This window comes from Dromiciops gliroides, chromosome 6 (genome assembly GCF_019393635.1).
Source record: "Dromiciops gliroides isolate mDroGli1 chromosome 6, mDroGli1.pri, whole genome shotgun sequence".
Taxonomy (NCBI): Eukaryota; Metazoa; Chordata; class Mammalia; order Microbiotheria; family Microbiotheriidae; genus Dromiciops; species Dromiciops gliroides.
The window spans coordinates 110,506,802-110,530,852 of NC_057866.1; the positions used below are offsets into that span (position 1 = coordinate 110,506,802).

Here is a 24,051-nt window from a genome sequence, read left to right on the forward strand (position 1 = left end):
AATGACCCCCCTGTAAGTAAATCTCCTTTAAATAAATTCTCTCTCACACACCCAGGAGCTGCCAATGGCTTTCTTTGGCATTGAGTTTTCATCTGGGTATGGGGGCATTACACACCTGACCCCAGCCATACCTCACATATAGGTAGTGAATAGCAGAATTGGGATTTGAACCCAAGCCCTCTGGTACCAATTTAGTCATGCCCTTAATAATATCCTTTATGCCATTTCTCAAAAGCAAGTCTTCACTGATTTTTCCAATTCCCTAATGATAATAAAACATCAGTGTATCTGTATTGTGGAAAGTTGAGATGGTTCTGTTTCTCTTTTTTTCCTTAGAAAGTCAGAAATTATAATCTTATATTTATATATTCCTTTAGAGTTCACAAAAGAACCCTCCTGACAACAACCTTATGAGGAAGGCATATAATTATTATTAACCCCATTTTAGAGATGAGGAAACCGAGGGTCAGGGAGCCATACTTGTACATATGCACACACATGCACGTACATAGGCATATAGCACCATCTCCACAGACCATACTGTCTCTTGTATTGTCTCCTAAAGCCTCTTTGCCCTGTCAAATCCGAAGAACAGGTTCTGCTGAGAAGACTCTCCTCATTTTTGTGTAGAGAAAGCTTCCAAAACCAGGAAAGCTTCCCTGCCCCCAGTCATGCTAAGTGGATGCAGCTAAAGAAGGGGTACACATAGCTCAGGAACCATCAGCTCAGCTCTAAGGACAATGCTTTCTCTTATACCAATTGGGAACTCCAGTTCACGTTACATTGGCATTACCTAAGAGGGACTCCTCCCTCTCCAATCCAGGAAGATTGAGGCTTTGGTATCCCTTGTATAGCCACTGACTGCCAGATTGACTCCCCAGGCTGGGTGCCAGAATGCCTAAGGAGACAATGCATAGGCCTGAATTCTGTCCTTTTTGACACTGCTGTGATTGACAGATCCTCATTCACTAGTCAATGCATGGCCCCACTTCCTCTTCCCCTGTGCTCTAGCCCATCAGGGGCTTAGTCTTCCAGGCTAATAGCTCCAGGCAGAGAATCACAGAATCCTTTGAAAGAAGGGAACTTCTCAAGGTCATCTAGTCACCCATCTTGCCTCTGGACAGTACTGTAGCTAAATTAACGCAAGGAGACAAGCTAGACTATAACATTTCTATTCTGATATGCCTGCCTTGTTGGATGACTTAAGATAAACTGACAAGGCCTGGCCTGCCTTGGCTCAGCCCCTCTGTACTTCCCCCTTCCTACTCCCAGCTCTTAGGATACTGGAATGAAGAACACTTGCTCAAAGATCAATGAATATTTACCAGGACGACGAGGTGAATAACTCAGAGTAAACAAGTGTCAATGTCTAGAGGCCTAAAGGTTATCCCTGGCTAAGGACAGGAATGGGCACCCCCTGGAAAACTTGGGGTCTAGACAGGACTTGTCTTAACTCCCATGTGACCGGATTATGTTTCCTATGAGCTGTACTTTCTCCATGATTTTGGTCAGGATTCTGTTCACAAGGTGGAGGGGCCTAGGAAGTGATGTTTGCAGCGATGTCAGGGCAGGCCCTTTCCCTATACTTGTAAAATCAGCACGCTGAAGAAAGCCGCTGGGGTTGGTGGTTCTTTTAATGTTGCCAGTAAATCCTGTTTTACATTAAAAAAAAATCAAAAGCTTCCTCCCCCCAAAAGACAGCAGTGAGAGAAACACAAGCACTCGATGAACTGCTAATAAACAAAGAGGTGGCTCTATCCAATGAGTGTGAGAAGAACCATTCTCAGCCTCTGGGGAGCTGCCATTCATGACCTGAGTGAGGACTGATTTGAGGTCTCAACAAATACTGCCCTTCCCCCACCCCTTCAGTCCCATCTTGAGGCTGCTGTTTGGTAAGGGTCCTTCTTTTCTTTACTAACCACCGACCACCCAAATCACGCCCAAGTGAGGTCAAGAAGAGTTGCAAAAATGTCTTCCTATCAAGGCCAGGGAAGAGTCACCGAAGGGGAATTAGATTTTGGTCAGCCTGGTGTTTTTCTAGGACAATCAATAGACCGACCAGCAAGGCTCTTCTTCTCCACCCACTCCCCAGCCCCAGAACTCCGGAACAGTGAGTGGCACGATCTAGATAAGGCTTGGTGCTTGGAAAAGAGGAAGACATTTTTGGACCTAGCAACTCCTGCTCAGAGTTTGCTCAAAAAACTCTGGCTCAGTCCTGGGAAAAGGTCTTGGTAGCAGCTGCTACCAGGTGCCAGGATGGGCTGGAATCCCTCTGGATGGAGCTGAGCATGTTTGGAGCAAGGCCCAGTGTAACATGAGTTCATTCTAGGATGGTGGTCATCCTTATTCCTCAGCAACAACCCAGAAAGGAAGGCCAAGGGCAGGAATGGGCAGAAAGAAACCAGGACCTAGGTCATGCTAGGCCTCATGATGAAAGAGTGCTCTTCAGGGAGAAAAATACACACACAGGGATATCCAGCAGGCCCCTGAACCAGCGAGCGAGGTGCCCTGGGAACAGGGGTCAAGCACCAGTGTGTCCTTGCTAAAATGAGGTTTGGAAAAAAGGAGAAGGATCTTCAACATGATACTGAGGCCCCTCAGCACGGCAGTGTTTGGCATATGCTGTGGAGAGAATAATGAGTTATCCGGATGAAAAAGATAGTTGAACCCTGACTCTCCTTAAATATATTCTTTTAGTTCCAAAACTAGATTCTATTCAATTTAAAGCAAAAGTGCCCTTCCATCCCAAGGCAGAAGGGATGGAGAAAGGATAAAATATCAGTAACATCAATTCACAGTGAGAGGAAGGGGACATTTCCTAGGATCAGAACTGATATATGAATTGAGTTCTTTGTTCTTGATCCATTTTGAAAATGAATGCATGCTCACCCCACAATCCAGCTACTCCCCAGTTAGTTAAAAGGCCAGTTGTATCTCTTGGTCCAAAGGCAATAAAATAACCTTAAGTTCTCATAGGTCTACTTCTCCTCCAGCATCACCGAGGGCAGAATCATTTTCAAAGAGCCAATCTTTTTTTCAAATACTGCATGAAGTGACAATCTTCCTGGGCTAGAGGAGAAACAGATCCATCATCTAGGCCTGATGTGGAGTCCTCAGAAGACAAGATTATTCAAATCCTAGTTTGTTTCTGTTTGCTCTAATAAGGAGAATGATCCTCAGACTAAGGACTATGGAACAAAAATAGTTAACAAGGAATCCAAGCCCAAGATTACTGAGGAGATGGTAAGAGAGCTGACATCAATGAGTTTAGGTCATCAAGCCTGGATAAATGATATTCCATATTGTGAAAATTATTTCTTAAGAAAATATATTGGTGGGGCAGCTAGGTGGCACAGTAGATAGAGCACTGGCCCTCGAGTCAGGAGGACCTGAGTTCAAATCTAACCTCAGACACTTCATACTTACTAGCTGCGTGACCCTGGACAAGTCACTTAACCCCAACTGCCTCACCAAAAAACCCCATATATACATATGTGTGTGTGTGTGTGTGTGTGTGATCTTTGAAAAACTGTGGGAAATGGGAAAGTTACTACTGGGCTGGAAAAAAACCCAAATATCCAGATTGTCAAAATAGAAGTTATATTCTTCAGATAATAGGTCAGGCCAGGCATGGTTGGGGCAGGGGGAGAGGAGGGGGGGAGCCTAAGAGTGATGGATCACTGGGACTCTGATATTCTGAGCTGCAGCAGGGCTGAAACCAACCAGGCATCTACACTGTTTGGCACTGGTATGATAAGCCCTGGGAGGAGATGAACACTAGGCTGCCTAAGGTGTGGGGTGGGGGCCAGAACCAACCAAGGTCATAAAAACAGAGCAGGTTAAAGCTTCGGTGCCAGTCAGTGTTGATGCTGGGCATGTGAATGGCCCTGCACTTTCAGCCTGGAAGAGATAGGGAGACCCAGTCTCAAAAACAAAAACAAGCTAGATTTCATTCTAGAATACTTAAAGAGAGAGCTTTTGATTACCTACAAATCTCTGGTTTCCTTTGAGAATCGGTTCAAGCAATACCTCAAGCACAGCTGCTAGTGCTTCCTTCCCAAGGTTACCCGGTATGTGCTCTATAAGTATATATGTAAGGGCAGCAAGGTGGATCAGTGAATAGAGAATTGGGCCTGGAAGACCTAAATTCATATCCCGACTCAGACACTTACAAGCAGTGTGACCCTGGACAAGTCACCTAACCTCTTTGCCTGGGTTGTCTCAACTGTAAAATGGGGATGCTAATGTTCCCTCCCTCCCAGGTTTGTTGTGAGGACTAAATGATAGTATATATAAAGCGCTTAGCACAGCGCTTGGCATTTAGTAGGTGCTCTATAAATGCCTTTGCCTTTCCTTCTCTGTGCCTGCATATGTGTGTATCACATGCCCATGTCATCTCCCCCATTAGATTGTAATCTTCCTGAGAGCACAAACTACGTTTCATTTGTCTCTGTCTCCCCAACAGCTAGCATTGGGTCTAACACACCTGGTACATCCTTCTGATTGACTGATTAGAAAGGGAAACTGAGCCCAATGAAGCATGCTACGTTCATCAAGGACTTGTTATGAAAAAAGTAATTTCATTTCCTTTTCTGACAGGATTGCTAAATTAGCGTATGAGGAGAATTCCATCTACATAACATACCTGTCCTTCAGCAAGACATTTGACAAAGTTTTTCAGAATAACTGCGTGGGCGAGACAAGGGCAACTTGACCAACCAATGACCAGCCTCAAAGAGCAGTGACTCTGTGAGTAATGAGATGGTAGTAGAACCCATCAGTGGTGGAGGGATGCTGCTCATGGAACATCGCAGGGCTCTGTCCTTGGCCCATGAAAAATAACGACATAGTTATGTTTGTCAGAGATTTGCAGATGACATGAAACTGGAAGCAGCGGCTAACCTATTGGACAAAAGAAGCAGGATCCTGAGAGGTCTCTGCTGGCTCGAGAAATAAGCACAATCCAATCAGGTGAAATCAAGAAGGGACAGCTGTAAAAGCCATAAGCTTGCATTTAAAAATCTACTGTAGGGGCAGCTAGGTGGTGCAGTGGATAGAGCACTGGTCCTGGATTCAGGAGGACCTGAGTTCAAATCCAGCCTCATACACTTGACACTTACTAGCTGTGTGACCCTGGGCAAGTCACTTAACCCCAATTGCCCAGCAAAAAACAAAAAACAAAAAAACAAAAATCTACTGTATAAGGGCAGGACTAGGGGTGGAGTATACTACATGAAAGTTTCAGCTTACTAAAAAAAAGAAAGAACCTGGAGGTTTTAATGGATTGCGAGCTCAGTAAAAATCAACAGTGTGACATGCCAGTCAAAAAAAAAAGAAAGAAAGAAATGTAATTTAAGTTCCTAGGAAGCATAGTGTCTAAAATAAGGGAGATGACAGTCTTGCTGTCCTCTGCCCTGGAGTACTATGTTTAGTTCCGGGTACTGCATTTTAGGAAAGAATGAAGCCTATCTAGACAGGGTCAACCAGAAGATCACATAAGGATTAGCTAAAAGAACTGGGAATGTTTACATTGAAGAAGAGAAAATTAAGGGCTATCATAATCGCTATATTTAAGTATTTTAAAGGGCTGAGAGATAAAGAAGACATCGGACTTATTTTGCTTGACTCCAGTGGGCCCTGCTAAAAATAGTGAGGTGTGAGAAAAGCCCCAGACTTGGGGAGTCAGAGGAGCTGGATTCAAATTCTGGTTGCACTACTTCCTAGCTCTTTGACTGTGGGCAAGTTGACTGACTTCCCCTCTCTAGGCCTCAGTTTCTTCGTCACTGTAAAGTACTTTCCAGCTCTAAACCCTTTGACCCTATAGATGGACATCACTGAGAGCCAGATCTCAGTACAGCAGAAGGAAAACCTTCCAAACAATCCGAGCTCTTCAATGGTGGAATGGGCTACCTCCTGAGGTAGTGAGTTCCCCGTTGCTGGTGGTCTTCAAGAAGAAGCCGGATGACCACTTGCTGAGAATGCTATAGAAGATATTCCTGTTTAAGAGTAAGGTGGGTTAGATGACCTCTGGGGTCCCTCCCAGTCCAGAGATTCTATGATTTATGACACAAATGGAAAGCAGAAGGAAGGGAAACAAAATGAGGGCTTGCTCTTTCCTGGACAGATTCAAAAGGCAGGAGATCCATTGAGGCTCCTTCTACAATGTATTCTCCATGATGGTGATGAGGAAAAAGGCATCACTGTGGCCCCTGCACTGGGCCTGGGAGCTTGGCTGAGGGAGCAATCATGCTCTCTCCCTCCCACCGACAAGCCGGAGGGCCCTGGGATCCCAGGCACTATGCAAGATCAGGAAACACAGATCACAAAAGCAACCCCAGAAAACAAAGTCAAGGACTCAAACACAGGTGAAAAGATGGCTCTCAAGTCACAAGGAGACACCTTTGGAGCCAAGAAAAGAAGCTTCGGAGAGAGAGGTGCTTGTCAGGAATGGGAGGTGAGAACAGGCTAGAATCTGTAGGTGTCCTTAATCCCTCCAAAGGGAGACTTTAAATAGTTGTGTTAACGATCCAAGCAAAGCCACAGAGTGCAGACACAACCACAAAAGAGTGAAAAGGTGTGTTCAAAACTAGGGACAGGGGCAACTATGCGGCTCAGTGGATAGAGCACCAGCCCTGGATTCAGGAGGACCTGAGTTCAAATCTGGCCTCAGACACTTGACACTTACTAGCTGTGTGACCTTGGGCAAGTCACTTAACCCCCATTGCCTCACCAAAAAAACCCCACAAAACAAAACTAGGGACAGCTGAGTGATGTCAGGAAAGGAAAATGAAGAAACAGGGGCCCTTCCTCCTGTCTGCCTCATCACAATGAGGAACAGATACTGGGGGGTTCTTGGGGAACACAGGTTGAGGAGACTATCTTCTGGAAAGGCAGAGACTTCGGCCAAAGGTCCCTAAAGTTCCCTGTAAGGATTCTGTGGCCGCCAGGGATGGCAGCTTGGTCTCTGCAACAAAAGGAAGTTCCCAGGGGCCCCTTTGTGTTCTGTGTCAGGGATGACAGGGCAGCCAGTGTCTAGAGAGGCAGTGCTTCTCTCATGCGCCTCTGCACAGCTAAAGAGAGGAGAAGAAGCTGGACAGCCCAGTGTCCTCCCCAGGGCAGAAGCAGCCATGGGCTCGGAGGGCTGGCCCAGCCTGACCAGAGCTGTGCTCTAGACTCTGCCATTGTCGAACAGCAGCCAGACGCGGTCGTCCGCTGGATTCCTTTTCCAGAGTCCACTGGAAAGCTGCTCAGAGACACTCCAGAGGATGTGGCCTGAAGGATAATGAGGAATGGGCAAGGGGCCGGTGCGGTCACAATTCTGGGCTGCCTCCTGTTTCAGGAGCACAGTTTTCTCACACCTGGGGGAAGCTGCTGGCCAGACGGAATGAGAGTCTCTTTGCTCTCTCACTCTCCTGGAAAGAAAACATCAGAGTCATTTAAGACAGAGCCCCACGTTCCTTTGAAGGAAACCTGACTAGGTTTTCCCTAACACCTGGATGTGATCCCACCAAGGACAACGGCTGGGGAGGCTCCTAGAGACCTGGGGGTCTAACAAAAGGCTGTTGCCAAGCCTCCTCAGGGTGGCAGGAGGAGGAAGCATGTTTTTGTCTTCCACGGCCCCCCAAGCCTGTGTCATGGTTATTAGTGGCAATGACCACCCCCCCACACCCCCCGGCCTGACTGACAAATGGCACAGGCTTCCCTCACACTGAGGAGAAGGCAGTTTTTCTGTCAGTGCAGGGGTGATGTTCCCGAGGCCTCCTGCTCTGGCTGTCTCCAGGCCCAACAGACGCAAGCCCAGCTCCCACTCACGGTGTGGCGACGTCTCCTCTTGGGCTGGATGTATTCCTGCCCATAGGCGGGCCACGGGAAGCCCTGGGGAGTCCTGGACCCAGCCCTCTCGTTCTCAGCCTCCTCAGAGTCCGAGTCCTCCTGCCTTGGCCGAGCAAACAGCTTCTCTGGATAGATGTCCTTTAGCCAGCCCTCAAAGAAGACCTCTAGGCACCGGCCAGCCTCAGCTACCTCTGAGTCCGGCTGCACAGGAAGGAAACAACCCAAGGTGACTGGCCCCGTCCTTTGAACTAAAGTGTGAAGGCATGGAAGCCATTCCTTAAGTACAGTAAGATAGCGTGTAGGCCACAGTGGGAGATCTAGGAAGGTCACCATTTGGTCCATTAGCCTATGGAGAACCTCTCTCTGAAACCACCATTTTAAACATTGTGTTTTAACCGGGCAGTCAGGGAATAGGTTGTAACCCCCTGGGGTTGTCTCCCTCCTCCCTGTGTGACCTCAGACAAGCTGCATTACCTTCCTGGCCCTCGAGGTCCTCATGTGCACAATGAGATGGAATTAGACAATCACAAGCTCCCTGATGCCTCTAAAGCCAAGGCGCCTCCTTTCTTGCCCTTCAGTTCACTCGGGCCCAAAGCCTGAACGTGAGGCCAAGAACAAAGGCGCAATGGACGCAAAGGGGAGGAAGTGAGGACAGGACTCACGTAATTGAACTTTGCACAGTTCCAGAACATGAGGCGGACGTCCGCCACCACCTCCTCTGGGCTCGAGTAGTGGGCCATGTCCTTCTTCTGCAGCTTCCTCCGGATAATGGACAGATCCATGGGCCGCTTGATGATCTGGTAATAATGCCGAGCCTGGAGTGAAAGAAGAGGAAGAAAAGAAGAGCATGAGTGAAGGCGGAAGAGGAGGAGGTGAAGAGAACAGGAGGGAGAGGCAGAGAGTGGGCCCAAGGATGAGAGGATGCTGCCTGCAGGCACAGGGCCCGAGGGTCACACTGCCCACATCACACCTCACCCCTCTACAGCCATCCTCACTGGCCGGGGAGGGGCCACACTGCCCGCTGCCACAGGGATCCTCAGAGAAGAAGAGGTGCTCTGGGGATCCCACAGTCCATATGAAGGCCTGGCACTTACCAGTGGGCTGACCGGCTCGTGGAATGGGAGACTGAGGCTGCTACAGCACAGGGACAGCACCAGCTTCTCGCATTTCTATAAAAAGCAAAGTTGACAAGGACGCTATTTGGGGGTAGAGTCTAGGAGGGTAACCAGAGGCGACTGCTGGTATCAGTGCACCAAGTGATACATGAGCGCTTAGAGATCCCCTGCGGAGACTGATAAAGTCTGTTTTCTCCATTGTCACTTATTTTCCTTGCCTAAGAAAGGAGACCCGCCCAAGAAGCATACTAATATACTGCTGGCAGAACTGTGGATCAGTCCAGCCAGAATGACACAGTGCCCTCAAAGTCACTGACCTGTGCATATCCTTTGACCCAGCTATGCCACTAACTAGACCTGTACCCCAAAGAGACTGAGAAAAAGGATACATATACACAAGACGATTTATGGAAACTCTTTTTGTAGTAGCTAAGAACTGGAAAATAAGGGGGTGCTCATCTATTGCTGGAATAGCTAAACAAATTATGGTATGGTAGTATGATGCAAATGACAAAATGGGGCAGCTAGGTAGTACAGTAAATAGAGCACTGGCCCTGGAGTCAGGAAGACCTGAGTTCAAATTTGACCTCAAATAATGACTAATTGTATGACCCTAGGCAAGTCACTTAACCCCAACTGCCCCCCAAAAAAAGAAAGAAAGAAATGACAAAATAGATGGTTTCAGAGAAACCTGAGAAGACTTATGTGAAGTGATATAGAGTGAAGTGAGTAAAATCAGGATAACAATTTATAGGATAACAACATTACTGAAAAAAGGAAAGAATAAAAATAAATTTTAAAAAGGGGACCAGCCCCAGTAATTGACTATGGGCACTAATAACAACAGCTTCAACAAAAAATGGATGAGAAGGCACCACTTCCTTCTGAAATCTTCCTGTAAGCACAATAGGTAGCCAAGTTTCCTTGGACTTCATAAGGGAACTTCTCCCAAAGCGGCATGTATGCCACCCCTGGCCACCAAAGCCCAGTCTCTTTATTAGGGATCCCCCAGAAACATCTGCACCCACCTTCTGATCATACTCGCTCAGGCCAGGGAGTCCACGCCCTCCAGGATTGGCATGGCCATAGCGAGTATTGTCACAGTCATATTCCACCTCTGGCTTTGTTAGGCTCCGGCAGAGAGTACACACCCACTCACCCCTGCAGCACAAGTAACAGCATCAGTGTTGACTTCATTGGTACAAATGCAGAAGAGTACAAACTCATTCGTGCCTATCTGAAAAAATATTTAGACATGGGGAAGGAATGGCTCTTGTAGAAAGAGACAATATGGCTCCCACCTATCCTCCCATTCTGACTTAAAATATTTCAATAATCTAAGCCAACGAGCAGCTGTTAATCATCTTCTGGGGACAAAGCTAGGAAATTGCTGGGATACTAAGAAAAGGTCAAACAGTTTTCACCCTCCAGGAGTTTACATTCAACTGGAGAGAGGAGGCAGAATGCAAACAGATAAGGCCACACAGGATTGCTTGAGGAACAGGGGATGAAGACACCTGTACCACAGCCTCTGCAGAAGAGGCATGAAGGCAAAGCAGGGAATACTCCCCCTCATAAATGGTCCTGTGAGCCATTCCTCTACAGGACCTTCCATCTGCAGCCTCTGCACCTCATGCAGTTGGAATACGCAGCATTCTCAGCTCTGCCTGGTAGAATCCCTACCTTCCTTCAAAGCACAACTCGGGTACCACCACCACCTCCTGAATGAGGCCTTTGCCAATGTCCTTGGTCACCATAGCTCCCTCTCAAAATCCACTTGTGTAACTGTATATTGTGCATCTACACCATATGTGCACTGCATTTCCTCTCCCTTCCTCCCCCCTCAGTTCCTTGAGGGTGGGGGGTGTTTCATTTTTGTCTTTGTATCCCCTATACTTAGCCCTTACTAAGTCCCTCCTAAATGTGAATGAATTGCCGTCTGCCCCTTTATACTTTAGGGCTACAGCCTGATTACAAATCAACGAATCAAGCAAGCATTTATTAAACACCTGCTACAGTCAGACCCTGTGTATGGGTTAGGAAAACAAATGAAGACAAAAACAGGAAATGCCTGCATAGGAGCATGAGAGAGAGCACCATGTTTGAGGAGACCTGAGTCAGCCAGGAGGGCAAGACCAGAGAGTACACGGAAGGTGGGAAGACTTAAGGAGCCTGGAACAGCAGAACAGGGTTGGGCTGTGAAAGGCTTTCAGGCCGAACAGAGAGCTTAAATTGGACATAACAGGGAGCCACTGGAGATTACTGGGGAGAGCGCGACGCGGCCAGCCCTGTGCTTTAGGAAAATCATTTTGCCAGCTATAGGTAGGTTAGGCTGGAGATGGGAGAGGCTGGAGAGAGGAAGATCGGTGAGGACCTGAAGTAGGGTAGTGACTCTACAAGGAGAGACAAGGGGGCATTGGCAAGAAATGTTGTGGAAGTGGAAACAATAAGACTCGGCAAGTTCATGGACATCTGGGGTAGGTGAGAGTAAGGAGTCAAGGGTGGCACCGTGGTCTTGAACCTGGGCACCTGTAAGGATGGGGGGGGGACCTTCAACAATAGTAGGGAAGTCTGGGAAAGGGGTAGGTGTAAAGGATAGCTTTCTCAGGATAGAGAGGGCCTAAATACAAGCACGGTTCCCAGCCCTTCTGCCAGCTCTGGCAGGATGGAGACCTCAGTGCCCCAAAGGGCTGTTCTGTGCAGAATACATCATGGGCATGGTGGTGGGCACTGCACTCCCTTACCCGGGGAAGCTGAGCAGGGCTGGAACATGGCAGGAGAGGTGGTACACCTTGGGGCAGTGGTCACAACAAAGCAGCTCCCCCCCATTCAGACACACCGCGCAGAAGTCCTCATTCTCAATTGGGTCTGTGTTGGGAGCTGACGGAGACTTCTTGGCTCCAGGATTACTGTGACTCCTTTGTTCCCCAGGAGAGGGGGTCCCAAACAACGGCAGTTTTGGCCCCACTGGGAAGCCTACAGGGACATTTCGTGCTTCTGCATCCTCAGCCTTAGGCTTCAAAGCATCTGGCAAATTGTCCTGGTTGACCTTTGGAGAGAAAAGAAGAGCAGACAGTCTTAGCAATTTGGTCTCTAGTCCACTTCTGCTTAGGGCCCTGCAGGAAGATCACTGCCATGGGTGGCCTCACAGGAGACAGAACAGCCTGAGAGACTCAGGAAGAGTGACAGTGACATGATATGTCCCATATTCTTTAGGAAGACTGGTTGGTGGGAGGAGCACGGATTTCTGATGCCTTCTTTTCGATCTGAACTCTTCAGAAGGCAAGAAAGGGTAGAAAGGATTGGAGCAGATCTCCCTCACTCTACTCTGCTACCGTTTTCCTAGGACACACAAACACCAGTCGTTCTTCACATACCCCTCGTGGATATGAACTTGTTCTGGTCTTCTAAGGGGCCACAAGGCTTCAGATATGCACACTGAAGGATACTGTCGGACTTAATGCATGGCTCGAGGCCCAGGTGGAATGGTAAGATGAGAGCATTCAGACTAATGAATAGAGTCAGTGGACCAGGAAAGGGACCCCCTAAACCTGACTATTCGTGGCAGCCCAGGAGTCCCCTGAGTTTGAGGAGAAGTGCGATCATAGTAAAGAAAGAAGAGAAATAGGAGTAGGGCATCAATTGTAAAGTCAGACCAGAATATCTCCAGCGCCTTTCACCTCCTCTCTTTCCACATGATGCAACACCCAAACTACCACTGCATGGTGCCCTAGATCCTTCCTTTTAGAGGTAAAATATCTATGATAAAAGGGCCTTCCCTGATGGCTAGTTTGGGAGTGGGAAGGCTTTTTAATAATGCCAAAAGCATGTTATCTTTGGGATCTGGAATCAGAAACAATATATTAGAGGCATTAAAATGGAATGGGCTATCTTGGGGGTTATGAGATCCCTTTCACTAGCAGTTCATGAGATTGAGAATCAATAGACATATTAGAGGTCATTTAGTCCAGGGCTTCTTAAACTTTTTCCACTCACAACCCCTTTTCACCCAAGAAATTTTTATGTGACCCCAGGTATATCAATATATTAAATTTTGCCAAATTTTTCCTGACCCTCACTTTCAGTTATGTGACCCTATATGGGGTCTTGACCCACAGTTTAAGAAAGTAGGGATTCATCCAAGGCCCTTGTTTTCTAGATAAGGATCCCAAGGACCAGAGAAGCTATGTAACTAAAGCCGCTGGATCAGAATTTAAATGTAGGACTTTTGTTCAGCCAATATTTTTGACACTAGACCATTCTGCTCCTTTAAGGCAAGGCTGAAAGCCCAGTCACTAGGGATATGGTATATGGAATTAAAGCTTCGGACAGCAGGTGAAATAAACCATCTCTCAAGTCCTTCCCAAGACTGACATAGTAACCTTTCCTTTCACCTTTCCCAACCTGCGCCTTGCAGCAGACACCACAGGCCAGGCAGAAAAGCAAGGATGGCAACAAGGATCCATATCCAAGGACAAGTATCTGCTCTCCAGTGTGCTGAGGGCATATCTCCCAGCTCGGCCTAGGGAGCAGACCACAATAGGACACAGTTCCGAAGGAAAGAGAAGCCTAGATTGGGATGGAAAGAACCAAGCTCATGAAAAGAAAGTCTCAGAGGCCTTCCAGCTGTGGGCCTGTGCCACGGGACCCACAGCTGGCTTAGAAGAAACTGGATGATCAAGAGGGGCACTTGCTTCAGGTAGATCAGCAAGGGAAAGGCCAGAAGAGGTGGAAGAAATAGTGATCTCCGGGTCACCAGAGGCCAGGGATCTCCAGATAAGGGGGGAAGGGGCCTAAAATATGAAGGAAATGAATTTATGGCTCATTTAGGGAAGATTTTTTTCCTTATTGGAGCCCCGGGGAAATGGGAGGGGAAGGAAATTTTCTCTAGCTCCACAGTCTTGGGTGAGACTTCCAGTCGCCAACTGAACTAGACTAACTTCAGAGAGGGGCTAGTCCTAGAATCTAGGGTTTGACTCCCGTAATAAAAAGTTGGGAAAGCAGATTCAGGAAGAGTGAGACTGAAATAGTCTTGGTGTCTAAAGCCATAGCAAAGTAACCAGATCAATCACAAGGACCCAACTGGGCAAGTCACTTCACCTCATCTGTAAAATGAGCCGGAGAAGGCAATGGCCGACCACTCCAGCCTCTCTGCCCACAAAACCCCGAATGGGGTCAGGAAGAGTCGGACATGACTGAAACACCTGAACAGCAGCAGAACCTGGCAGGAGACAGTCAGGCAGAAGGAAAGGGGGGACCTCACCCCTGGACTCAGCCCTCTGCTACATGGATGCCCTCCTCCCCATCACTAAGCATGGCCATTCTGCAAGGCTCACCCTGGACTCCGCTCTGCTCTTTTTGCACTCTTTCTTTCCTTTGGTGCTTTCGTCGGTTCCCTTGGGTTCAATTACTCTCTCTCTGCAGATGGCTCCAAAATATACATTTCCAACTCTAATTTCTCTCCTAAACTCAGTGCCAAATTACCACCTGCCCAATGGAAATGCCCCATGGGCATTTCAAATTTTACATGTCGAAGATGGAACCCGTGCCACTTCTCCCCAAACCCATCGTTCCTGCAAAGCTTCCTACCTGTGTTGATGGTGCCATCTCTCTTCCAGGCACCCATGTTCCCAACCCTGGGGTTACTCTTAACTTCCCCTCAACTTCCCTCTTCAATCAGTTGCCAAGTCTTGTTGATCCCATCTCCACAACATCTCACCCATCCACTTCTCTCCACTAAAATGGGCTACAATCTAGCTCAGGACTGAATGAATTCTCTCTTGCCTGGACTATTGCAATAACCTCTGAATTGGTCTCCCTGACTCCAGTCTTTCCTCTTTTCAATCGGACGTCCGCACAGCTGCCAAACTGGCATTCCTAAACTGCAGATCTGACTATGCCACTCTCCCTACTTGAGAACCTTCAATGGCAATAGACACCTAGATAAAATACAAATTCCTTGTCCTGGCTTGTAAGAACCTACGCAGTCCAGCTGCCACCAAATTTCCTGGCCTTATTTCCCAGTCCTCTCCATTCCAGCCAAACTGGCCTATGGGCGGCCCCCCAAACATGGCAGTCCATCTCTTCCTGCATTTGTGTCTTTGCACCATGGACAGTCTCTCATACCTGGAATATACTGCCACTAAATCCAGTCTCCTTCAGTAATCAGCACTTAGTCACATTTGAAATTACTTTGTATTTTGTCTGTTCTTTGTATTTCCTGACTTTTGTACATGTTCCGTCCCTTCCCACTCTCTCCCCCTTCTCAAGGGCAATGAATGCTTCATTTCTGTCTCTCTCTTTCCTTGCTTAATAAGTTTTTAAATCAATCAACAAGCAATTATTAAGCGACCTCCCTGTGCAGGACACAACCCAGGGGCTTACATTTTATAAGGGCAAACATGTCCATATGGAAGTATACACAGTTACTAAAAGTGAGGACCAGATGATCTGGGATGGGGAGGCATGAGCAGCTGGTGGGATCAAGAGAGGCCGCATGGACTAGGCCTTAGGTCGGACCTGAACTGAGCCTTGAAGAAAGCTGAAGATTCCAAGAGGTGAAAGTGAGGACTGGGAGGGAATGAAGAACTGAACCAACAGGAACTGAATGGAATTGGATTGAATTGTTCATGACAGGTCAGCCTTAAAAACTTGTTACACATAAAACCCCTTTGCGCTCCTCCTTAAGAACTGCACAGTATGGGGGCAGCTAGGTGGCACAGTGGATAAAGCACCAGCCCTGGATTCAGGAGGACCTGAGTTCAAATCTGGCCTCAGACACTTGACACTTACTAGCTGTGTGACCCTGGGCAAGTCACTTAACCCCCATTGCCCTGCAAAAAAAAAAAGAACTGCATAATAGAAAATCCCCTTTTTAAAACTGAAGTGGCTGATATGCTATTAATGGGGAGCAGAAGAAAGGAAGACAGGAGGAGGGGAAACCCTACTGTGTTCCTACTGCTGAACCTCTGCAAAGAGGAAAAACTAGGGGGCGTGATGGCAGCCAGAACCCAGAAGACCTCGGACAGGATGTCCAAAGTGGAGTGATGTCACAAGGCGGGGGCAGCTAAGGGAAGCATTGGGGGGGAGGGTTCTTTCTGCCCCCCTCCCCTAATGTCCAAGCCTGAGTCACAAGACCCCACACTGGTGGTGAATAAATTTCAGCGGAATGCCTGCCTAAGGCGCTAGGGCTTAGAACGTCACCCCTCCTTGAAGCCCTGGGAGTTTTTTCAACGCTTCAAGGCTAGGGCAATGCTTCTAAGGCCCGAAGGAATGCTCCCCCAGTGGTGGCGTAAGTCAAAGGAATGTAACTCCACAGGGACACGTCAGGCTGCCCAACAGAATGCTTTCCAGCCTTCCTTTGGAGCGCTCCCCCACCACGCATGCCCTGGCAGTGTCTGGATAGGACTGGTTCTGGCCGGGGGATACCTTGATGGACATGCTGGACGACTCCGCCCCACATTCAATGACCAGCAGGAAGGTCCCGTCCTGCTCCCTCTGCAGCTTAAACACCGGCAGCTCCCCTGAGGCCGCCGCACGGATCTTCAGGCGCTCCAGACGAACGTAGGGCATCTTCAGCTCTTCAGTCCTGAAATCAATGGAATGCTATGAGGGTGGGGTGAGGGCCTCCAGAACTTCCCAGTCCCTGTGGTTTCTAGAAATCTGCCTGGGAGTCCTCCCGTCACTGTTCTTCTTCCTTCAGGACAGACGAGGCTAGCTTGTGCCCCATCTCCAGAGAACTGGCCTGAGCTCCAGAAGCAGGGGTTTCAAGCAATTCCTTGGGCAGAGAACGTAGCCAAGTTCCCCCAGTCCCCTGGAGTGATAAAAAGGTGCTAAAAGTTTAAGAGTTCTCTGCCCCTAACCTGATCCTGCCAGCCTCAAGGGATCTCTCATGGGGCTAAACAATGTCCCTTGGTCATGTTCTTCGGATAATAAAACTGGAAGGCAAGCCCCTGCTGCAACAGGGGGCTTCCTCGTGAGCTACCCATGGCTTCTGCCCATTTTGTCTGGCTAAGGAGCCAGACATCTTCGTGTAAGAAGGTCTTTTTAGCACCATCAGCATTGAACTTGGCGGTTCTAAAAATTATGGAAAATGCCAAAGTCATAAAGAGAGCCTCCGTGTCTTCTAGGGCAGAGATGGATGGGGGTAGGGGGATCAGGGTAGAGGGGCCGTTGAATAGCTGCATCATTATCTCAGTCATTTGGGATCAGCAGCAAAAGGGCAAACCTCTTCTCTCTTGGAGAAACTCACAGATGACGCTTCCTTCACATACTGAGGGGAGACACTATTTGTTACCTGATGTCTGGATTCCCCTTCGTGTGTGCCTCAAAAGGCTGCTGTTCAGAATGGCTACAATCTAGGACAGAGAAGGGGAGAGTCTGTCGGTAAGAAGCCAACCACAGGACTACTGCGCACCCAGCCCCCAGTTCTCATGGCCCCTAAAAGACATCTTTCCCCTTCACAGTGTCCCCCAAAGAAGGGGAGGGAGAGGCTGAATATATGCCAATATGTCTTCATAGTCACACAAAGTAGTGCAGAGCTGCCAGGAACCAGAGAAACAGGTGGATCACTGTGTGCTCAAAGGTTGGGGGGGGGGGCTGAAATATCCAGATGAGCTCACATGAGGAGGGCCCCAAAGAAGCATTAGACACTAAGTGGGTCTCCCCCCTCTCCTAAGAAAGCCCCAGCCACATCGTAACTAACCCCAGCAGGGGATCAGAGCTCACTGTGGAAGGAACTATGATAACTGGAAGGCCTGAAATTAGACTAATTAGTGTGAAAAGTCTTCTCAGAACAGACCTGATGACTCATCTCCTCATTTGGAATGGCAGCAGGAGGCTGATAATAAGGAAACTGACCCAGGTTTTTTCTATAGTCTCCATCCAGTATTCTCCTGAAGCCAGACTTGGGTCTCGCCACACATTTTAATGCAGTAGTAACTTGGCCCCTATCTTCCAGGGAGACAGAGTGGTATAATGGTAAGAACACTGGGCACCTGGGTTCCTGCCCAGCTCTGTCACTACTAGCTACGTGATTTTAGGCAAATCACTCCCTGTCTAAGCCTCAGCTTCCTCCCCTATAGAATGTGGATAATAATTCCATTTTACAGGTTTGTTTGCAAGTGTTGATTGAAATAAGATGCATAAAGGCTTTCAAGTCATAAATATGAATGATCATCACCTAAAGTCTCTGATGATCTTGTCCCCTCTGATGTGTTTTCCTAAAGGACCCAGAAACACTATGAGCCAACAGAGAGGAGAGAGCCTGCCCGACTGGGCTGGGAAGGGGCCTGGAGTCCCCAGGAAGGAAAGGGGCCTCTTGCTGTACCTTCTGTGTGCCAAAGAGGCTTTGCAGTTGTGGATGGCAGAGGAGAGGCATTGACAGCTGGCACTGGGGGAGAGGCAAGATGAAGGGGTTTCTTCACTGAGAGATTAATTGGTTCCTCTAGGATTTTTTGTAAAGGAAGAATTAATTCTTCCTGAGCATCGGGGCAGGCAGTTGCTGTGTTGTGTCCCAGAGAGTCACTAATGGGCTTGGAATCCTCGTTTTCCATCTTGAAAAAAAGGAAAGAAGAAAGAGAATGAAAATGGTACCATTAGTGGCCCTTGTACCATTGAACCTGGGGCTAGGACAAAACTTGAGAGATAACTAGCACGGCAGCAGAGACAGAATCAGAGTTAGGGAAGCACAGAGTGACAGAATCAGAAGGACCCTCGAATATCATCCAATCCAACCCCTCAGCTTAACAAATGGGGACACCGAGGCACAGCATTCTGTAGGCTCCCCAGCCCCACACCCACATATCAGAGAGACTCACCTTGCATGGTACATTGCCCAAGAGAACATCTCCCAAACACAAGTGGCTGGCCCCCTCCCCAGGGTGCAGGACCCGGGTGGCTGGTGGACCATAACTGGGCACCGTTTCCGGCTGCGTGTTGGAAGCAGGGCCCACGCTGTGGGAGCAGGAGCTAGGTGTCAGGCTGGTCACACTCTGGATCTGTGGCTCCACTGCCCTCCCTGTTCTTGGGGATGACAGTTCCATTTCCAGTGTATTGGAGAAGCCCATTATGCTCACCGAGGCTGAGCGCTTGGAAGAAGATAAAATATAGATCAGCTTCCAAAAGAATCCAAAAGTCCACATTACATGGGGCTTTGTGGCTTCAAAAGCCTTGGAAGGGAGCGTGAGTACCCTTACCCATTCTTGCTCTCAAGAAAACCAAGACTGAGGGAAGCTAAGCTCAGATTCAACCACTGATGCTCTAGCCATTCCTCCGCTTCATGCATGACACACCAGCTCCTGTCCTAGGGCCCTGCACTCTCCACTGTGACACCGGCCCCAGATCCACCATCCAGAAGCCCGCCTGCCACTCTACTTTGTGCCTCTGGCTCTGGAGATAAACAATCGAGTCAACGCTGCCATCCTGGAAAGGATGTGTCTGTCAATCAAGCAGCAGCACCCCTCTGATTGCCCTTCTATCTCTATCACTTCCCAGACAAAGCACCATCTCCTGCTCCCCATACGCATTGTATTTCCCCATTTGCATAGAAACTTCTCGCATGCAGGACCATTTGCCTTTTCTATTTGTCTTCCCAGCCCCCAACACAGTGCCTGACATATAATTCATGCTTAATAAATACTTTCTCATTCATTCATTCCATAGGTCATAGTTTCTTCCCCTGTAAAATGAGGGGAGGGGGATGGAGCAGATGGTCCCTGAGGTCCCTTCCGGTCTATGATGCCGTGAGGTCCGGATCATACAGCTAATACATATCAGAGTTGGGATCTGAACTTTACTCTTCTGAACCCAAGTCCAGCGCTCTCACTGCTAGTGAGAGAAAGAACATCTAACTTCACTTTATAATGAGCAAGGGGAGAGGCAGAAGTAAGAAGTGTCTTGCCCAAGCTCACACTGTTCTTAAGTGCCAGAGCTGGAAGTGAACCTCACACTTCCTATCATGCTCTCTCCACTAATGAAAGTATAATTGGGGGCAGCTAGGTGGCACAGTGGATTAAACACCGGCCCTAGATTCAGGAGGACCTGAGTTCAAATCCTGACTCAGACACTTAACACTTACTAGCTGTATGACCCTGGGCAAGTCACTTAACCCCCATTGTCCCACCAAAAAAACAAAACAAAACAAAACAACAACAAAAAGGAAAGTATAATTATCCATCCTCCTTTGCAAGAAGGAAACTGAGGCTTAGCATGACGAGACACAGGACCATAGATTTAGAGCTAGAAGGGGTCTTAGAGGCCATTGAGTCCAACTCTCTAATTATATAGATGAGGTAAGTGAAGCAAAGAGATGTTAAGTGACTTGCCCAAGGTCATACAGCTAGTAATAGTCCTGAGCCTATGTTCAGTGTCCAGTCCACCATTCCCAAGCCGCTCTAAGAGCGATCATATGTCTAGTAAGAGTCAAACCAAGGGACTTGAACTCAGGAGTCCCATGTTTTTATTTCCGTTTTACAAAGGAAGAAGTGGAACTTGAGAGGGCAGTAGTGACTTGTCCAAGGTCACGTGGTTAATAAGCATCAGTGCTGGCTCCTGAACCAGTATCTTCTGACTCCATGGCCAGTAGCAAGCTAGATAAAGCAATACCATTCATCTGGATGGCACAAAGGGGACAGGTGCCATCAACGCTAAGAAGACATTCATGGAACAGTCAGTCAGTCAGTTGACAAGCATTTTAGGGTCTATTATTTGCTGGGCACTGTGTTAAGTGAGGGAAAAACAAAAAAAAGGTAAAAAAAATGGTGCCTGACCTCAGGGTGCTGACCACTCAAATGTGGGGACAACATGCAAATAGCAGTGTAAATGGCAGGTAAGGCACTAGCAGTGCTGGGAGGCACTAGGGAGACCTCTGGCAGAAGGTAGGATTTGAGCTGAGTCCTGTAGAAAGCCAAGGAAGACAGGAAGTGGAGATGAGGAGGGAGAGGATGGCCAATGGAAAGGCACAGTTGGGAGATGAAGTGTCCTGTGAGAGGGGCAAGAAATCCCCAAATGAGATAGCGAAGGTTTGGACATGACTGAAAAACAACTGATCAACAGTAACTTCTATCTCTCTGACCATTCCTTCTCAGTCTCCTTTGTTGATTCAACATCCATTGATTCGGTGGGACCTCTGGATTCAAGTCCCAAGCTTTCCTTGATGTACAGTAAGAACTGTATGTTTATCAAGTCCAAATGACATTTTCAAGCCATATAAGACTTAATATCATCCATGGACATCAAGTGATTAATAATGCCAACATGTGATGCCTTCCTTAATTTGTAAGTCATACTTTTAGTTCTACTTAGGAAAAATAATCATGGAATTGAGTCTGAGCAGAACCATAATGGGTTCAAACTGTCACCCTGAAAAACGCCACATCCTCTGTTAATTGTTCTTAACATTTTTGTACTGGTAGTATACTTGTTTTTCTATGAGTTTTGCATATGGGCATCAAATACTCTGTGTTCTCGCCATCCTTGGATTTGTTTTAGATATTTGCAGTATATAAATCAGCCTTGAATTCGAAACTGAGTGAAAGGCTTTGTTATAATCATCAAAGGCTTTATAACCATTATTCTACTTTGGGCAATTTGTTCATCTAATTATTATTACGAAAACGATAAGTTAATTTTTATGCTCCTGGAACTTTTTGCTTCTCAGCCAATATGTTGTTTTCTTGCAGTTAAAGATTTTTTAATGATAGGAGTTATGAATGTTTTTATGAAGTACATAATCAAGTGACTGGCCTATATTTGCAGGAGTCACTGGTGTTTTCATCTTTTGGTAGTCCATATGTGATGCCTTCTATTAAAAAGTCGGATCAGGCTTATGTATGAGAGGAAGCTGGTAAAACTTTTTGCTAATAATTTGTGTACCATTGTGAAGCCCTTTGAGCCACTAATTATGGATATTATCTGGTCTACAACCTTCTAGTTTTACAGAGAAGCTAGAATTTCAGTTATGTGCACCAACAAAACCATCTGTCATTCATTAAAGATGCTCGAGCTTTCTGTCTCTCATTTGAACTAACTTGCATTTTTATTGTGCTGGATTTCGTGTGACCATTTAGATGACCAGAAATCTTCCCAATGTTCCTCTTTCTGTTGCAGAGAACGCCATCCTTCCAGTAACCTGGGTTTGTAATCTTGTCATTACTCTGGACTCCTGACTCTCCCTCAGCCTCCTTATCAGGTCATCTCTCATTGCTTGCTGTTTCTCATTTCCTTAGTATAACATCTCTCCCATTCAACCCCTTCTTTCTGCTCACACAGATGCCACCTTAAGTCAAGCCTTCATCACCTCTCACCTAGACTTTGTGAAGTCTCCCTTTGCAAAACCTCCCTTCCTCAAGGCTCTCATCTCTGCACGCCATCTTACTCACTTACTTCAGGAGGACTGGAGTTCAAATTCGATCTCCAACACTTGACACTTTACTAGCTGTGTGACCCTGGGCAAGTCACTTAACCCCAATTGCCTCACCAAAACGAACAAACAAACAAACCCTACCCAACCTGGCCAGTGTCTTTCCAGCTTCATTGGATAGTATTCTCCGTCCTGTTTGGGATCTGGCCAAATGGTCAAATTGGTCATGGCGTTCCTCACAAATGACACTCCATCTCCCATCTCTGCCTTTGCACTGACTGTCTCCTATACTTGGAAAGCAATCTCTCCTTTTCTTCAACTCATACCTCTTTTCTTTTAAAATGCAGCTTAGGTATCTTTTTCTGCATGATGAACCCTTTCTTGATCTCCCTAACTGCTAGTACTCTTCCTCCCATACTATCTTGTTTTTAACTTCATTATAAATTTTATTATACATTTATTACAAATTATAACTACTTTATTATAAATTTCATTTTTATTTTAAAAGTTAAATTTTATAAATTTATCAATTTTATTATACTTTATTTAAAATTGTATTACTTTCCTATAAATTTTAACTACTTTATTATAAATACTACTTGTATTAACTTTATATTTAATGATTTAAATATTTAATATGTGCTTGTTGCCTTCCCCATTAGAATGCAAATTCATGAGTAAGGATCAGTTTCATTCTTTGTACTTGTATCCTCAGAGTCTGGCACATAGTAGGGACTTAATAAATACTTGTTGATTATTGATTAAATCTTTAGGGATTCTCTCTTGCCTCTGATTTTTTTTAAATTCTCAAGCCTCTTTGGTGTTGAATTGTTTGTTTTGCTCTTCAAGATGAGTCATAACATTAATTCTTTTTTATTTTTACTTTCAATTGCTGATTAAGGGAAGAGAGACTTCCCGATATGCTTTTATTCTCCAGATTCCTTGGATTTCCATTCCACGGAAATGTTTCTCTTCCATTGTCTTTAATTAGACAACATGGAGTTCAAATTTTCTACTACATATACCAGCTTTACATTGATGCCATCTTCTGTAGCACTCCCTCAGGTGTTACTCTTCCCCAGCTCATACTCACAGGTTGAATGTCCCAGAGAGCTGACAGCTGCCCCAGATGCTATTAGGGGCATGGCCAATCTTCACTCAGCCAATGGCAATTGTAGAGATATAGGGCATAGACACAGCTTTACAGTTAACTTTGTAATGTAGCCCCCTATTTTCTGTGATTCTATCCTGAACTTTTGGGACTAAGGAGTTGGTCAGAGACTAGTTCCCTTATACTTCTATGGTCCTTCCCAATATCTTCAATGGTTCTTTCAAGTCTCTCTGTCACAGTGGTGTTTGAAGTCTATCCTTATAAGTATTCTTTGATAGTGCCACCTTTCCTTCTCTGGGTCTTACTACGACACTGTCTTCCACAAACAATTAAGCTCTGGCATGTTTTTACACTGTCAGATGCAAATTTGAGATGATGATAGCAAATGCTAGACTTTTTGAATTCCAATGTTTCGTTATAACTGATCTGCTAGTTGGTTTCATGCCATTAAAATCAAAAAGGGCTTTTCATGATTTGAGTCTGAATATGCTCATATCCTTTTCAAAATCACTTGAGATAACAGTGCTGATTTTGTCATCTGTTTTGTTAGTAAGTAAAATAACTTCTAGAGTTTGCAATAAGTGTAGATTTTCAAAAGCCTCAAGACTTTGACCTTTTCTCCCTTCAGATTT

General features: G+C 46.6%; 1 protein-coding gene across 1 annotated transcript in view; it reads right to left on the reverse strand.

The window, feature by feature from the left end:
* Positions 1–1,632: 1,632 nt before the first annotated feature.
* TRIM66 (tripartite motif containing 66) overlaps positions 1,633–24,051 on the reverse strand; it is a 127,682-nt gene continuing 105,263 nt past the window's right edge. The window contains exons 15-24 of the mRNA XM_043972397.1: positions 18,767–19,036; positions 18,277–18,502; positions 17,245–17,305; positions 16,377–16,536; positions 11,693–11,997; positions 9,977–10,109; positions 8,928–9,002; positions 8,496–8,648; positions 7,813–8,034; positions 1,633–7,412 (exon numbers count right to left, since the gene is read on the reverse strand). Coding sequence (XP_043828332.1) covers positions 7,353–7,412; positions 7,813–8,034; positions 8,496–8,648; positions 8,928–9,002; positions 9,977–10,109; positions 11,693–11,997; positions 16,377–16,536; positions 17,245–17,305; positions 18,277–18,502; positions 18,767–19,036 — 1,665 coding nt within the window. The 3' untranslated portion in view covers positions 1,633–7,352. The remainder of the gene's footprint in view (positions 7,413–7,812; positions 8,035–8,495; positions 8,649–8,927; positions 9,003–9,976; positions 10,110–11,692; positions 11,998–16,376; positions 16,537–17,244; positions 17,306–18,276; positions 18,503–18,766; positions 19,037–24,051) is intronic.